Raw genomic sequence first — 16,974 nt, 5'->3', positions numbered from 1 at the left:
GGCCGATTTGACAATTAAACCTAACAACAGAAGGGATTTACACTAGATATAAGAAGACTTTCAGGGCAGGGAGAGTTGTTAAACATTTTAATGGGAGGCTGTGGAATTCCCTCTGGAAAGATCTTTAATGGAGGACAAATTCTTTCCTATCTGGAATGGATAAAAAACAATCCTTGAAAGAGAGGAAATGAAATGAAGGTCCTTATGAGGTCACTTGCAGTCCTGAAACTCCAGGTAAATTTCTCACTTCCCATGGAAATAAATAACTGTACAAAACCTCTAAGAGATTCACTTTGGGAGATTCCGGAGAAAACACTCATTAAGCAGGCGATTTAAATCAGAAAGTATTTATTGAGTGCCCGATATTACCTAGCCCCGGGGAGAGCAGAGCACAGGTCCCAGCAACAGTGCTGGACAATGGACAGAGAACACAATTATTCACTTCAGTTAATTTTTTTAAAAAAATCTTTGAACTCCAATCAGCTTTCTGGAACTGTCTATTTCCTGAACTTGGTGAGCTCAAAAAATCCCACAAGAGCTGGCTGTCACATGAGATTTCTGGCATTACTCATGGTATCCCTGGATCTTTGTGTAAACAGAAAAGGCTTCTGACAGTGTTTCCATACTTCATCTCTTTTTCTAACCCAAACTTGGACGGACGGAGGCTCTTAAACTATCATCAAAACATGGATTATAAAATGCTAGCCAACTTTGAGTTATTTTGCTATATTCCCATGTTGCAGAAGAAGAATTCAATTAGCTCAACCCTAGAGATTCATTTATACTTAAGTTTTAATGAACACAATTTTTGTTCATGGCTTGTAAGAAATCCAGTGATTTACAGAATGGCTCTTTAGCATCAGCAGGCAGAAGAGACTGAGGAAGAAGAGAGAAAGATCACACAGAGGAACATCCTTCACACATATTTTCAAATCTCAACATGTCCCAGTTGAGGAAAGCTGAGGAGGAAGGACAAAGTTCAATGGGAAGACAGTAAACCCAAATGGATGTCAAGGACAAAAACAGGGGCAAGAGGTGAATTCATCACAAATCTTTATCAAATTCTAATTTTAAATGGTACATCTTTTAGATTTTTCTTAATTGCATAAAATCACTGAAGCTCACAATTAATGGCTAAGTTAAAAATTTAAATGACTATATGAGAAGATAATTTTTTAAAACTAGGAACAGTGTGAAACTTTTTTTCAATGGAAGAGTGGGAGACAGTTTCAAAATTACATTTTAACTTTCTCCTGACCTTACAGTGGTCAACCTTAATTTTTTTAAGTTGCATATTTGAATTAGCCAGCTGTAGCTTTGGAAAGAGGAGTCTGTCTTTTTTAGATTCCATCTATCCACCCTCATCACGACGGACGTGGGTTACTTCTTATTGTTTTTCTCACCTTCCTCATGACTACTTCTTTAGACATACCTACTCCTCTGAAGTCAAACCTAATTTTCTACAACAAATATGTCAATAATCTGTCACATTAACTATGGTGCAGGAAAAAAAATGTGCTGATATTCCTACCATGTCTAATGACTGTCCACGTTCACCTGCATCTATTGTTCTATTTTTAGTTTTATATTCTTATGGTACAAGTTATTACTTATATGTTTAAGTAATTATACTGTCTACATAATCAAGAAGGCATGACCAAATAATACAGTTTGAGAGGTTGAAGACTAGCCACAGAATTATGGTGGTTAGTTGTACATTTTTGTACCCTTTGTCTCAGACATGGGCATCATGATGCTTCCCTTCCTCCCTCCCTCCCTCTTTTTTTCCCCCTCTTTTTCTCCCAGACACCAACCTGGCCAAATCTGAGTACCCTGAGTATTAAGAACTTCACTCAACAGTACAGTTTTTAAAGGAGAGAGACTGATGGTTTTGTTTTTATATACTATAAGAAGAGGCCATGAGGTTTCAGACTGAATGACCACTGCATGAAAATAGGGTTGTTTTCTTGCAAAAATAATGAATTGATAGCATAGTCTCAATCAGTAGGATTTAATTAAAAGCTTATTAATTAAATCTATTTGAAAAGTGTTTCTCAATATGTATTTATTGCATTTCTATTATGTGCCAGGTACGACACTAGGCAGTGGAGATATGGCAATAAATGATGCAGACACAAACCTTGCCCTCCTGGAGTGTAGAGTCTAACAAAAATTAAAATCATTCATTCTCACATTTGGTCCACAAAGTCCAAACCTACCATCACTATTAAAAAGTATGCATTTAATTATAACAAAGTACTCATGGCTAAATTATTCTCAAGGAAGGCTCTGTTAGGGAGGCCCCTGTGAATACTGACAGGGTAAAACTATTACAATGAAGGTAGCAAAATTGAATATGCCAAGACTTATAACATAGAAATGAGCTCCAAACTGAAGCTTAGCATATATATGAAGAAGTCTGTGTATATATTTACATATGCGTGATTTAAATGTCTCAGGACTTCCAGCATATTTGGTCCAAGGAATCTGGTTTCACCCAAATTCAATCCTTATGAATGATATTTTTAACTAGATGAGTTAATACTTTGTATACGTGTATATATGTGTCAATACACATAAATGTGTGTGCATGTTACCCTTTCCACAAACTTCCACAAACTTCGTGCATATACCCTTTCCACGAACTTCCTAGTTTTCAATGGATACAATAAGATGACAAGGGAAATAGCACGAATCACAAATTTTCTTTAAGTCATTATCGATGAGCATCTAGAATCAATTACTTAGGAAAGCAGCTGAAATAATAAGTTCAGAGGAGTTACAGGGGTGTATAGATGTCCTTCTGGAGAAAGGCTCTGTGGTCTAAAGAAGTTTGGAAGAAAAATTAGAATCAACCCCAGAAGCATTAGCCTGCCTGACACTTTCCTGGCTTCAGCAAGAGAAAATGGGCATGTGGGTGTGTGTGTGTGTGTGTGTGTGTGTGTGCGCGCGTGCACACACGCACGCACATGTGTGGGTAGTGTGTATATGTTTATGTTTTGTGTCTTATGTAAATGAATGAAGGTTCAGCAGGAACACCACTGCTTCCCTCATAGCTTACCCCAGTGTGCCTCATTAGGAACAGAGTGTCGCAGAAGTGCCTAGTTTAAGAATGTATGAGCTTCGCAAATGCCAACATTATTAAAAAATATGCTTGGGAATGCCCTTGTTTCTGAGAACTGAAATTGCCTCCTTGACAAGACTGGAAAATGGTTTTTTTGGGTTTTTTTTGCAAATTATATTCCTCTAGAGTATCTCTCCATGGGGACACTTCCTCAGTGACTCCCTTTGGCAATAACAGGATCCATGAGGTTGAATCTTCCTAGGGCAATGCTGCCTTTAGTGCACCCCCGCAACAAACATAAATATTTTCAGCCTTAGCTTTCCTGAATCTAACAAAATATAGGGAGGTCCCTGTTCCACATGGCAACATTCTTCTAGGGTGCTGAGGTGCTTAAGAAAGTTTGAGGGTTTTCACAGAAGAGTCTGATGATTGGCTAAGGAGCAAACCCAAGTCTATCATGTTTTCTCTGCTGATGGGCCATTTAATATATAGGAACTTCCTTCTCTCTGGCACCAGAAGCTCATGCAGAGGGAGGAAAATGCACTTGCAAGAATTTTGCCTACAGTAAAGAAGAAGATACAAGGCAATAATGAGCAGACAAATAGTGCGTGAAAGATTGTGGGCATTAAAGGCAACCAGATTGGGTTCAAACTCTGACTTATTTACTTATTTCTTGAGGTAGCTACTGAAACAGCTCAACAACTATTTCTATTTTTCTGCCTTTCAGGCACATAGTAGGGATGCATTTCCCTATCAACTTTGGAATTAGGTGGGGCCGTGTGATTAATTGTGGTCAATGATTCTGAGAGGAAGAAACATGTTTCCCTTCCAGGCTGAAGGTTTAATGTCAAGAGGGAGACCCTCCAGAACTCTCTTTTCCCTTTGTCACATTGAGAGAATATTTAGTTCATTAGTCTGAGTCCCGAAGTAAGAACAGTGCCAAGCAGAGCCCATATAGCCAACCTGTGATACATGAGTAGTATGTGTGAGAAATAAATCTTTGTAACTTTAAACCTTTGAGATTTGGAGGTTGTTCAGAATCTCAGCAAGCCCTAGCGTAACCTGAGAAACTGGTTCTTTTAAGCTAGTCAATTAACCTCTCTGTTTTTGCTCATATCCATGAAACGGGGGGAATAATCCATTGTGAGAGCATAATAAGCTCATGTGTATAGGGCATAAAAACAGTCAAATAGTAAGATTTGACCAATTTAGGGTTTTTTTTTTCCTTCCATCTCATAACCCCCCCCCACACACACACACACAATTCCCTTTTTATCAAATGGTGAAATAACAACTGTCCTTGGTCCCTTTTCTAGATTTCTTCTCTCTACCGATTCCATCTTCCCTTCCATTTAACGAAGTGCCCTTCCGTTTAAACGAAATGTTAACATTGGCACTTAAGCCAGTATTATTCTCCTGCCCCTTGAAAATATCTGCATCCAGTAGAATGCATTCTTTTTATCTCAAAGAAATTAATTTTAAGGATGGGATATAAGGCCGTATGTACATTTAGTAATGGGAATAGTTGGGTTGGGGAATTTCTAATACTCCAAAAGTGATGTCCCCTGGACAACCACAAATCTACCTCTTTCTAAAGTTAGGCATGGTAGTGAGATAAGGACAAGAAAACAGGAGGTTAAAGGATTTATCTGAAAAAGGACTATGAGTGAGCTTTTCCCGCCCAGACTATTCTGAACAGGTACCAGGACTTCATTTTTTTCTTTTTCTTTTCTTTTTTAAATATAGAATGCATCACAAATTTGCATGTCATCGTTGGCGGGAGAGGGTGGGCACGCTAATCTTCTATCATTCTAATTTTAATATATGTGCTGCCAAAAAGACCACCAGGACATTTTTTGAAATAACCAAAATGCTATCTAGGTACCCTTCTAGCCCTAACTTCCTGTTTCAGGAATAGATGCATGAAATCCTAATAAATTGTAAAAGCTAGAGTAATCATAAGGACAAAATATTTGGATTCAACCACATATCTTACACACTTGATAATGTTATGATATAACTTATGTTGTAAGTTACATGATTTCGTGTCGTAGTGATGATCTAGTTAGGATAACCAATGCCTTCCCAATACAGGCAGTTACAGTTATGACAACCAGTGCCTTCCTGATGTAATTACATGGAACATTAAACCTAACATTTATCCTTTTTATAATAAGGCCCTTTTGTCAATGATAATGCTTGGTTTTCATCTTTAAACTTTGGTATTCCTTTTTTTTCCAACAAAATAAATAACTCTCAATTATACCATGTGAGGTTTAATCACACATCCTAGGTTGTTTTGTTTTTTTTTCTAGCTACAAAGCACATCAGGCCATATATGAATATAACCATTAAAGATAAGTAATTTCAAAACAGGCAATGCTAAAAAGTAGGTGAGGGACATTTCCATGGACTCACTGACCTGAAACCTAACACACTGTATCAAGCAGATCTTCAGCCAAATGTGACAGCGAATCTAACAAGCACCCTTTCTTATAAGTAGCTTAAGTGTTCCTCTAATTCATGTCATAAAAACCAGAAAGAAATCTCCAAACATGTGGGGTAAAAGTCAAATCTCTCAGCTTAACACAGGAGGCAAACACTGCACATTCACATCTAATTAACAAAAAGTCGTTTTTTTCAAAAGTTAAAGGCTGAAATTTTTGCAATTTAATCCCAAATTTTATTAGCAAACTCTAATGATTATCCTGATTGCAATTAATAAAAGCTCCCAAACAGGTCAACTCATTTAAGTGCTATCTGTAATCATTTGGATTTTAACATGATGGTTATTACTTATTACCCTGAAACCAAGCCGCGCAATGAGATATTGATTACTTTTAACCTTTAGATCCAAGGATTCAAGAAAGGTCAGAGGAGGGGAATACTACACCTTTCTTGGCTGGCAAACGTATTGCCTTCAGGAGAATTCAAATGATTCCCATTGGCCAAGTAGACCCAAGATTAGTTTATTCTCTGGGCTGACAAGAAATGATGATGCTTTTCAAAATCACACCCAGCACGTATTTAGTGAAGTGTTACATTTATATAACCAGTGGCCTCAAGATGTGGCACATCTTCACATCGCAGTAACTCTCAGGCTGTTAACCCTTGAACAAGTTTTGTTCATGGAAGCATCTTTGTTGGGATGAGATCCTAAATGTAGTGGCTTTAATTGGAATAAACTCATCTCATTAAATTCTCTTGTGGGTTCCAAAAGGCTGAACACAATCTCTGGCCACTGCTGACCACTAGCATTTCTTTGGGGTTTCTTTTTTCCATGACAACATTTAGAAATATTTTTCGCATTTGGGCCACCGAAAAGCAAGGAGTTCTTGGTGGGGTCCAGCAGAATTACGGGCAAGGGAAACATAACTGTTATGTGTTAGATTAATTTGCAGAACACTTGGCATTATTACTGCCAAGTCGTCAAATTGTTCCAAGTTGTTCCGGAAGGTTGTTATTAATAGTATGTTTTCTGAGGAAAGTTCTGTCTACTTTTGGAACTGCATTTCTGTTGCCAAGGAAACTCCTTTAAGCACAGTTTTCTAGGAGCACACTGCTGCTTTTGTTTGCCAGTGTCCTATTCATATCATCTAAGTAAGCGTTTTACATGCTCCAGCCTTCAGGCCCAAATGTTGAAGTTTTAGCCCATTTAAGTTGCTTTTTCAAACACAGCTTATGCCTGCTATGATTTCCCTCTTTCTCTCCCCCCTTTTCTCTCTCCCTCTCCATCCACAGCGCCTCTCTCCCCGCCTTCTTCCCACTCTCCCTCCAACACGCCCCACTCTTACTATTCAAGGTTTATTTTTTAAAACAGTTGCATTAGGGGAGATAGTTTTCACGAGTTTTTGATAGATTAACTTCAATTTGAATAATAATTCCATAGGTTGTAGCATTAGTCCTTCGAGTGTTAATTATCTTTTCACTTTAAAATTAATGTAGTCATTTCCTCCTGACTCCTCTACCCCATTTATTGAAGTGCTGAGGAAAACATGTCATTGAGTCCTGAGCCAGCCCTGTTGTTGTGATTAAGCGTGGTCACATGGCCCATCTCTGCCAAAAGGAGGGCCCTGAGAAAAGGTGACAAAGACAGTGATTTCCTGTCAGCAAAGAGTACGACAGGGCTGTCTAGAAGTGATGCAAATGAGGGGAACTTTCCCCACGGCTTGTTTGATCCACTCTAGGCCAGAGCAGGCCAGGCCAGGCAGAGAGGGAGCCGCACAATACAGCAGAGGCAGCCCCGAGAGCCAACGCACCTTCCGGACAGTAGCTCACCCACCAGAGACAAAAACTGCTGGCGGCCCTTCCCTTCCTTGCCCCTCTGCACACAGAGCCAACTATTTCTTGGCATCCTATTCTCTTAACATCCTTCTTTTTTTTTCCTTTTCCCCTCTTAAAAAAGTGATTCAAATAGGAATTATAAGCGCCAGCAAAAACAGCATTTCCTATATTGTTCAGAAAGCACATCCGTCTACTTTTTCTTCTAAGCATTTTCAGGATGAGTTTTGTCCTCTCTCAAGAAAGAAAAGAAAAAGATCTACAGTTATCTTCATAGCAAACCCAGATTCACCAAAACTCACATTAAGATGACAGTCATCTAGGACTTTGTAGCTTTAATAAACACGGAACAACAAATTCCTTTCTAAAGAGCAGTGGAGGCAGCCTCGATTTTCCTATTCTGATCACTTTTAAAATGACTAGATAATGTTATTTGAAATATTATAATGATTTTAAGCATATTCTTCTTATCTTAATGGAGTTTTAATCTAACATACAATTAAGCTCTACAATTAATCTACTGAGAAAGAGGTAAAAAATTATCTTTAGGTTCCTGTGCCTGATATATCTGGTACATTTTTACCTTGACTGCTTCAATAACTAGTAATTTGCTTCATTTTGGTACTGAAATTCCGACCTAAGACCTAATTAACAGAATTTAATTTTCTTAAAGGATTTATTTATTTATTTAAGAGAGAAAGACAGAGACAGAGAAAAAACCTGTGGTGGGGGGGGAGGGAGTAGGAGGGAAATCTCAAGTAGACTCTCTGCTGAGTGTGGGGCCAGATAAGGGGCTCAAACCCGGGACCCTGAGATCATGACTTGAGCTGAAAACAAGTCAGATGCTTAACCGACTGAGCCACCCAGGCACCCCCAGAATATAATTTTTTGACACATACTTCTGTTCTGTACACCAACATGTAAAAATTCTTTTTTCAAAAAAAAAAAAAAAATCTTTTTTCAAAAAGGTAATGGATTTTCTTCTATTTTAAGCCCAGCTACTACAACCTGGACTATGAACCACCCTAGTATTACATTTTTAGGCGCTTAGGTTCAGTCATAAAGGTATTGGACTATAGTTGAAATTATTTTGATCAATCTGGTACAGAACAAAACAAAAGTGAACTGTTGCAGAGGGTTGATATTTGTGAATTTATAGAATACAGGGGTAGCAGGATTAATCTGTTTTCTGTGATGATTCATAGCCATGACAACATCATTTTGGCATCAATAGTTATAAAATAACAAGTCAATCATGCCCCATTTTTCTTTTTACACTGTGCTTTATATTCCCCAGAATTTCTAATCCTACTCCATACTCATTTCTTTTAAAAAGTTGTAATGCTTATCTTTTAATACACACCCAAATTCTCTAAAAGTGACAATTTTCTCCTTTAAAATGTATCTCTTTCTCTTATCTTTTTTTTCCCTAAAACAATTCTTCTTTCAGTGTTTAGTTCTCTTTTTATTTGTTTGGATTTTTTTTTTTTTTTTTTTAGAATTTTCTTATTTGTTCATTCACCCATGATCTTAGTTTACTCTTTTTGTTTTGTTTTAGATTACTCATTTTTGTTTGGTTAGTTGTATATTAAGTAATTTCAACTGTTTTTCTTTCTCTTCAAGGTTATAGTTCTCCCTCACTTTCCTAATACCCTCTTCTTTTCTTTTTTTTATTTTAAGGATTTATTTATTTATTTATTTGACAGAGAGAGAAATCACAAGTAAGCAGAGAGGCAGGCAGAGAGACAGGGAGAAGCAGGCTGCCTGCTGAACAGAGAGCCTGATGTGGGGCTCGATCCCAGGACCCTGAGATCATGACCTGAGCCGAAGGCAGAGGCTTAACCCACTGAGCCACCCAGGCGCCCCTACCTTCTTCTTTTCAGGTATGTAATATTGATGTCTTCTCTTATTAATCTCACCTGGTCAAACTATCATTGAAAGAAACCACCTGTGGTTGAGAGCTGTGTTCAAAGTCTGTAAATGTTATCTGGCAACAGAGTTAGAGAAAAACAATTCACTTGTTAAAAGTATTATGTTTAAGGGTGCCTGGGTGGCTCAGTGGGTTAAGCCTCTGCCTTCGGCTCAGGTCATGATCCCAGAGTCCTGGGATCAAGCCCCGCATCTGGCTCTCTGCTCAGCAGGGAGTCTGCTCCCCACCCACCCCCCTTCTCCCTGCCTCTCTGCCTACTTGTGATTTCTGTCAAATAAATAAATAAAATCTTTAAATAAAATAAAAGTATTATGTTTAGAAACTTACTTATAAGAAATATTAGTGGTTAAACATTTCACTACCATGCCATTCTAATCCCTTACATTAAAAAAAAAAATTCCTAACAGAAAGTGTTTTCATATCTAACTATCGAAATAAACTTAATTTCTTCAAAGGAAGTGTAATTTTTTCCCCCCTCAGGGAAAATGTAAATTTTGCAATTAAGCACATTTCCCTCTTTGCTTTTACTACCAGGAAACCCAATGTGAAATTTTAGTATCTTTAGTAAGTGCATAGGACCATACAGTCTATATGCCTATATAGTAACTCTTCTCACTGAAAGAGACTAGTCTATGTTTATTTTCCCCAGTTCTGATTTATATTTATGTGTTAAAAATATTTTTAAGGGTTTCCTGTGAATTCTTATAAGCAACCTCAAATCCAGAGCAGAGTTAAAAAATCTAATCAGTCTGCTTAGTGAGCACTGGATTATGCAAAATGGGCAGTGTTTTTCCATTTGCACAGCGGACATATTTGTTTAATACTTATACCAACAGAAATATAGAGGACACTTGCATTTTTCCCATAAAAACAGAACTATATGAGAGTAACTAGCCCTCAAGATGAAATATAAAATCTCCTGTGTGAATTCCTTGAAAGTATAAAGGCCTTAGTTAAAATGGGTACTAATGTTACATAATCTTTCAGCTGTAAGCATTATTTTAGTCCCTTAGAAATCATATAAGCTAATACCTTGTTGATGAGGAGCAGCTAAGCCATCCTCTCAAGGAACAAATCTATAAATGCGGTGCTTTCCTGAGCTTCCTACTCTCTGAAAACAGCTCTTGTTCAAGTATAACAATAATTGCCAGAATGCAACTTTTGAATGTGGCCTTTGAAATTAACCCTTGGACTCTGGAAGCCCATACCAATCCAGGCTCACTAAGGGCTTTGTTATCTGGGCTTTGTAGGTGGCAGAGAATGGGCAGTGCTCTGTGGCAAGGGAAGGAGCCCCTGACCGGCACAGCCTCACAGCACTCCCGAGTCAGCTGTGTCTGCCACCGAAGGCAGGACAGCAACAAGCAGCAGCCTGAGCTCCACCCTCTCCAATCTTGATGATGCTTCGAGGTCACTTAGTCTATAAAATTCACAGGATGGGGAGGAGATATCTTGAGCTTCCCTGAGCCCAAGAATAATGCCACCTTTGATCTGTAGAAATGAAAAAAATGGAGCTTTTCCTTTGCAAGTGGGTTTTAAATATTTCTCCATTAATAGTTAATGCACATGCAGACCGGCAGAGTGACAGCTCCCCGTGATTATGAATTCCGGCTTCGTAACTCCAGTCCAAATAGGAGCTGAACTTTGAAAATCACGGTGGTTACTTTTGACAAATTAAATTGTCCTACTTAGGAAGGTAGGAGGAATGAAGAAAAAGAAAGTGAGAGAGTGGGAGCAAATTCTCCTTGGAGGTGATTCTCAGACTGAGGAAGAAAAAATAAGAAAGAACTACTTTTGTGTTTTCTAGGCTGACAATACTGCCAGTGTTTATTAGAAAAGAGCTATAGAAGGTCCCTGCTCAGAGGTTGGGCAACTGGGCCAGACAAAGACGGGAGAAGGAAAGACACTGGCAGGATGGCTCGCTGTCTCAAAACAAGGAAGAAAATATTTTTTTTTTTTAAGATTTTATTTATTTATTTGACAGAGAGAAATCACAAGTAGATGGAGAGGCAGGCAGAGAGAGAGAGAGGGAAGCAGGCTCTCTGCTGAGCAGAGAGCCCGATGCGGGACTCGATCCCAGGACTCTGAGATCATGACCTGAGCCAAAGGCAGTGGCTTAACCCACTGAGCCACCCAGGCGCCCGGAAGAAAATATTTTTGAGGGAGTGGTCATTTTTAAATAAGAATCAAGTTGCTCTTAAGACCCTGCTGTTGAAAGTTAATTAGAAAGAAAATGGTCTTAAATTTCTAATGAACAGAAAATAACAAGAAATGGTTTAAACAGAAAATTCTACTTTGTTGTCCTTCGTAATGCTAAAATTCTAAATTATGTCAGGTGGTGTCAATGTATTCTTTGCCCGTTAAATCTAACTCTTTTCCTCTAAGAAGTCCCTGTGGCATTTTGCTGGCTTGGGGTAACCGACATATCACAACAGGTGCCCAGCCCAGGAGCTCTGCTGAATGAATAATTGAAGGTATTTATCTGGAGTTACATATCTAGGGGTTAAGGACAGACGATTTTCTGGCAGAGACTAGAGTATAAAATAAATAGGGAAAGTCAGGTAAGTAGTGCCTTATGTGGAAAAGGCTAAAAAACTCTTCACTCTTGTTGACTACCATCTTAGTAGGCTTTCTCTAAACCAACATTTCCAAATGTGGACTTTGGGGAATCAACCTAAGTCTGTGTAGTACATGTCACGAGTCAGGATCTGGGCATGACTATCTACTCCAGGAAAGGAGCTGAGTGATGAAATACAGAGAGCCCCCTAAGGAGAGGAGAGAAAAGGTTTTGAATTCTACCATAACAAGAATCATACTTGATCTATGGCCCCTGGGATTTTACCATCACTCAGGTGAAGGTCTCTCTGAAAGGTTTCACCTTCATTCTTTATGATAATATCAGCAAACATGAACTTCATTCTCACCCTTAATTTTTTGGTATATGTGCTGCCGAACAAAGTGAGCACTCATCCTTGACCTTTGAACTCAATGACCGTTAATTCAGTATCAGCTATGTAAGGTGTTTTGCTTAACAATGTATACAATCCAAGAGCAAGGCATGTTTCTTAGTGTTATAGAAGCATTTTAAGAAAGGAAGAAGATGTACATGGGTTGAGCTGGACTGGAGTGCCATGACATGGGTTGGGCATCTTGTTGAATGGTCTTGAAGACTAGGGAATGTGAATAATAAATGCCCCACAGGGGAAGGGGGAGTCCCACTGACCAGAAAAAAAAAATGGTTTTGTCTCAAATGTCAGTGGTGTCCTTGATGAAAAATGCTGGTAGAGCATTGATATCTTTCAAGGACAACAAATTTAAAGATTAAAGTCTCAAATGTAACTGAAAGCAGAGGAAGGCCTGGGCACCAACTGAGAAGTGCTATTACTCTGGGGTCTCTGTGATTCATAGGCTCAAAACCCTCCTCCCCCAGGTCATCAGTTCAGTTGATTTCTGAAAAGGCACATTGGAACAGAGGAATGGGACATGGAAATGTTGACCTAACCTGAAAATCCCTGAGGATTCTAGATGAAGACCTGAAATTAATTTTCCTCCATCAATTTTTCTAATTCGGGATCCACCCTGAGTTCTCAACAACTCCTTACTCAATATCCTCAGATTGCTCTGGAGGTTCCTAAACCTCTGGAATAATGTGGGGGCTTGTGTAAAGGAAGACTCTACAGAACTGTAGCATTTGCCCTTGGTGTATAGCTCAATCTTTAATTTTGCTTATAAGCCAAATGCAAAGTTTGGGCCAGTCTCATGAACTTAGCTGCGTTAACACCTCAGAGCAGAAAGATGATGACAGGACGTGAGTCACAAATAAAGAACCCCAGTATGGAAAATGTTTGGGAAAATGCTGTAATCCAAGAGTATAAGTGGGTGGAATAATGGCCTTCAATATACCAGAATGGGAATTCTTAGGCAGAGCACTTATAAGGAAACCACACACACACACACACACACACAAAAGACTGATTTCCTATTAATTGTGATGTAAATTATATGGATGTGATTTTAACAAAGAATAGCACTACTACTGAAAAAAAAAATTGTGGTTTATGTGCAAAATGCAAAATGCATCAAGAAGAAAAGAAATCTTATTTGGCATCATGAGTGCAATAACATCTGAGATAATGGCTTATGGTTAGTTAACTTTTGTATTATTTTTTCCTGTTTTGTTCAATTTTTAATGCTTATTAGGAATGAAACTAATATTTTCTATCAATAAATTGATAAGATTAATGGGCATTTTTCATACATAATTCTTGATCCTGACATGAAATGTGAACTCACCTTGCTTTGTTTACACTAGCTGAAGACTGTTATTCCAGACATGTTATGCTAGAAGATATACTGGGTAGTTTTGTTGTTAATGTGGATGGCTAGCCATACAGGAAATAGCTAGTAGTCAACAAACTCGATTAATGTTGGTAGAATTCTTTCAGGAATAAAATATCACCATTTGCTGACACCTTGGGGAGATTATATCTTCTCTTAACCAAGATGATTCTCAGGGGACACTAATTAAAGTCAACCGACCCTTGAAAAGTATAAATAAAGTTCTCTCTTTAGAGAAGGTAAAAGTTAAAATAACATATTTAGGAAAGGTAACTTAAAATGATAAAAAATGAGGAAGAAAGGAGACAACTTTTATTTGACCTTGAATGTACTTCTTATTCTACAAGAAATTTTTAAAAGCTAGAGGGTAGTTGTTTCTTGTCATTATACTGTTGCTGATTCTGTGGTTAGTTATTAATTTTATTTTTTATGATTCACAATCTGCTCTTTGAAATATGCCATATGCTCAAAGCAATTCAAGGATGACAACTGTCAGAATTACTCCAATAAAAATTGCCTAAATGAGGAAGATTTACTGCAATCTGATATTTCAGTGGAAAGTCCCTCTACCCTCCCCGACAGCTTTTGCAGACGCTGTGAATCTTGCAACCATTTTTTCAGTCAAAATCACATAGCTGTTTTGTAAGAACTTCTAAGACTATTTAAGTAGAATTGGTAAAACATATTAAGCTAAGGGTGAATTAACAGACACGGAAGAACAATATAGATAGTTATTAGATGGATTGCCTGCAATCAATATATAAGTTCCAAGCCAGTTTTCTTAAATCACACACAAATGTATTGAGTTGATATGACAACGTCTGCTCTGTGTATCACTAATAAACATTAAATTGAATGATCCCTGTACCCTGGAAGTAGCAAGTCAAACTGGAGGCAAATTTCTTTTTTTCTCTGGAAAGATCTGAGGGGTGGATAGAATCCACCTGAGTGCTCCAATGAAAACACATTTTGTTAAATGTTACCAGTCCATTTATCCTTCATTTTGTTTCAGTCTATTTATTAATGCAGTTTCATTTATTGCTATTCATCTTGGAGATAAATCTTTGTCCTTCTATAGAATTACACCAAATAGAATGTGATAAAGGGAACTTTCTTGCAATTATGATGTCGGTGCAGCCTGTCAGCACACAAGGGATGGAAATGAGTTTGGGGACAGGGAAGGGAATTCTAATAGACACCATGATACATACAATGAACGCAAAGATATCCTGAGAGAGAGAGAGACTTGTCAGGCTAATCAGATCTTCCACAGCAAGGTAAAGGCAAGAAGGGTAGCGCTAACCTTGTAAAGATGCTGCTGCTGCTCCTCTGACATCATCAGGTCGTGGCTGTCCATCACGAGGGACTCCATGTCAATCAGCCAATCCCAGAGCTCCTGATATTCCGAATCAAAGTCCAGAAGCCTGAAGATAAGGCACAAAATGTATTATGCATAAATACAGTGTAGTTGTTAAAATCTCATATTAGAATAATATATTCTTGAAAACCCATGATGTATCCAAGTGATACCTGTGAAAAGAGAAGGGAAAAATTCTCGGTGTGGTTATGCGGTGGGCAAAATAGAAACTCAAGCCTCTGACATAGCATTTCTTAGATTTTGAAAACATAACATGTTATTCCAGGGCTCATACCTAAGATGTATCAAGACTATTTCCATTCGCTAACCCTTTTTGAGGATTTACAGCACTTGAACAAAATGACTACTACTATGTCCTTGGAAGAGAGCGCTGCCATATTTAACAGACTGAGAAATGAAGGGTCAGGGCCTTGTGAAGGGAACAGGGTCCAGAATTTTGGGTCAGAATAGCACCCTCAAAATTCACACCTCTTTCTTGCCCACTAGATTTTCAGAGATGTCGCGTCCGAAATACATTTATGATTAAGAATACTAATTCAAGGGGCGCCTGGGTGGCTCAGTGGGCTAAAGCCTCTGCCTTTGGCTCTGGTCATGATCTCAGGGTCCTGGGATCAAGCCCTACATCAGGCTCTCTGCCCAAAAGGGAGCCTGCTTCCTCCTCTCTCTCTCTGTGCCTGCTTCTCTGCCTACTTGTGATCTCTGTCTGTCAAATAAATAAATAAAATCTTAAAAAAAAAAAAAGAATACTAATTCAACTAATTTCTCTACAACGATCACAATTTATTATCCGAGCTGAAATATCATTTTCCCCAGGAAACGACTCAATCATTTATTTGTCCCTCTGCTGTCTATCTGCCTATCTCTGCAAACATATATCCTACATTTATTGTCATGGATGAGTAGCCAGCATTTCAGCTTAACACTCAGAGATAGGCTTGAGTGACTCTGGTAAGCCGGTGAGAACCAGGGGCAGATCCAGTATTAGACAGGTGTTCCCCACAGACGTGTAGGAAACAAAGGTAAGGACAGGAAGTCAAAACAATGAATCTTTGAATAGCCAGCAATCATTAAAATTCAAAGGAGGATCACTATGGTTTTCAACAAAATAAATCATTAGAATAAGGAGCTTAAAAGGATTAATGTGATTCTCTATTGAAAGCCTGGTGAATAAGTAAAGCCCAGATTCTTCTAAAACACTGTGATCAGAAAATGAAAGTGCAGGATGAAAAACTATGACTTTGTCCTTCCCCCCAAAATCATCTCCCTAAAAGAAACCACATCCTTGCCAAACTGTAACAGAGCAAAACCCTATCAGAACCAGCAAAGCAGCGGGCTCAAGTATGAATCTGGATTTATCAAGTGAGTATCTTATTACTACCTTGTTCCTGTCTCTATACATTAAATGGCTACTTTCCACAAAAATGAACATTCACTTTTCATAATTTAATTTAATCTTAATCGATCTGTCAAAGAAAACTGAAGGTGTGTCTGGTGACCGAGGAGACTAGATCTAGAACAGCTTGTTTTATTTTAATTATCTTACCGTAATTACAAAGATTACTGATGAAGACCATAAGTATCCAGGGGCAAGGATGCTCGCTGGCTGACACGTAGAACTGACGTTTAACTGAATGCTGATGTTGGGCACCAGTGATGTGACCAAAAGCTTCAGCAAGGCTCTGGTGGCCTAGAGCAGGGTTTCTCAGATTTAATGTGCACGTGACAGAGATGAGGATTTTGTTGAAATGCAGGTCCCGATTCAGTAATTTTAGGGTGGGGCCTGAGATTCTGCATTCAGGCCTCGCTTTGAATAGCAAGGAATTCCAGCAAACATGAGAAATCTGAACTAGTATCCCATTTCAAAATACTAAAAAACAAACAAAACCACTGTAACAGGGACAAACCACCAAGCTTTGTTTATTAACTCTGAGCGACTAATAAGGAATGACTAACAAGGATTTGCTCACAGGACAGGGACAATCATTT

General features: G+C 38.4%; 1 protein-coding gene across 5 annotated transcripts in view; it reads right to left on the bottom strand.

Annotated features, from left to right (window-relative positions):
• Positions 1-16,974, bottom strand: part of AKAP6 (A-kinase anchoring protein 6) — a 521,710-nt gene that overhangs the window by 99,496 nt on the left and 405,240 nt on the right. For all 5 annotated transcript variants that reach the window (XM_032344004.1, XM_032344008.1, XM_032344005.1 and 2 more), the window contains one exon: positions 14,914-15,034. In XM_032344004.1, coding sequence (XP_032199895.1) covers positions 14,914-15,034 — 121 coding nt within the window. The remainder of the gene's footprint in view (positions 1-14,913; positions 15,035-16,974) is intronic.

Source organism: Mustela erminea, chromosome 5, assembly GCF_009829155.1.
Source record: "Mustela erminea isolate mMusErm1 chromosome 5, mMusErm1.Pri, whole genome shotgun sequence".
Lineage (NCBI taxonomy): Eukaryota > Metazoa > Chordata > Mammalia > Carnivora > Mustelidae > Mustela > Mustela erminea.
This window is presented reverse-complemented; position numbering and strand designations above follow the sequence as displayed.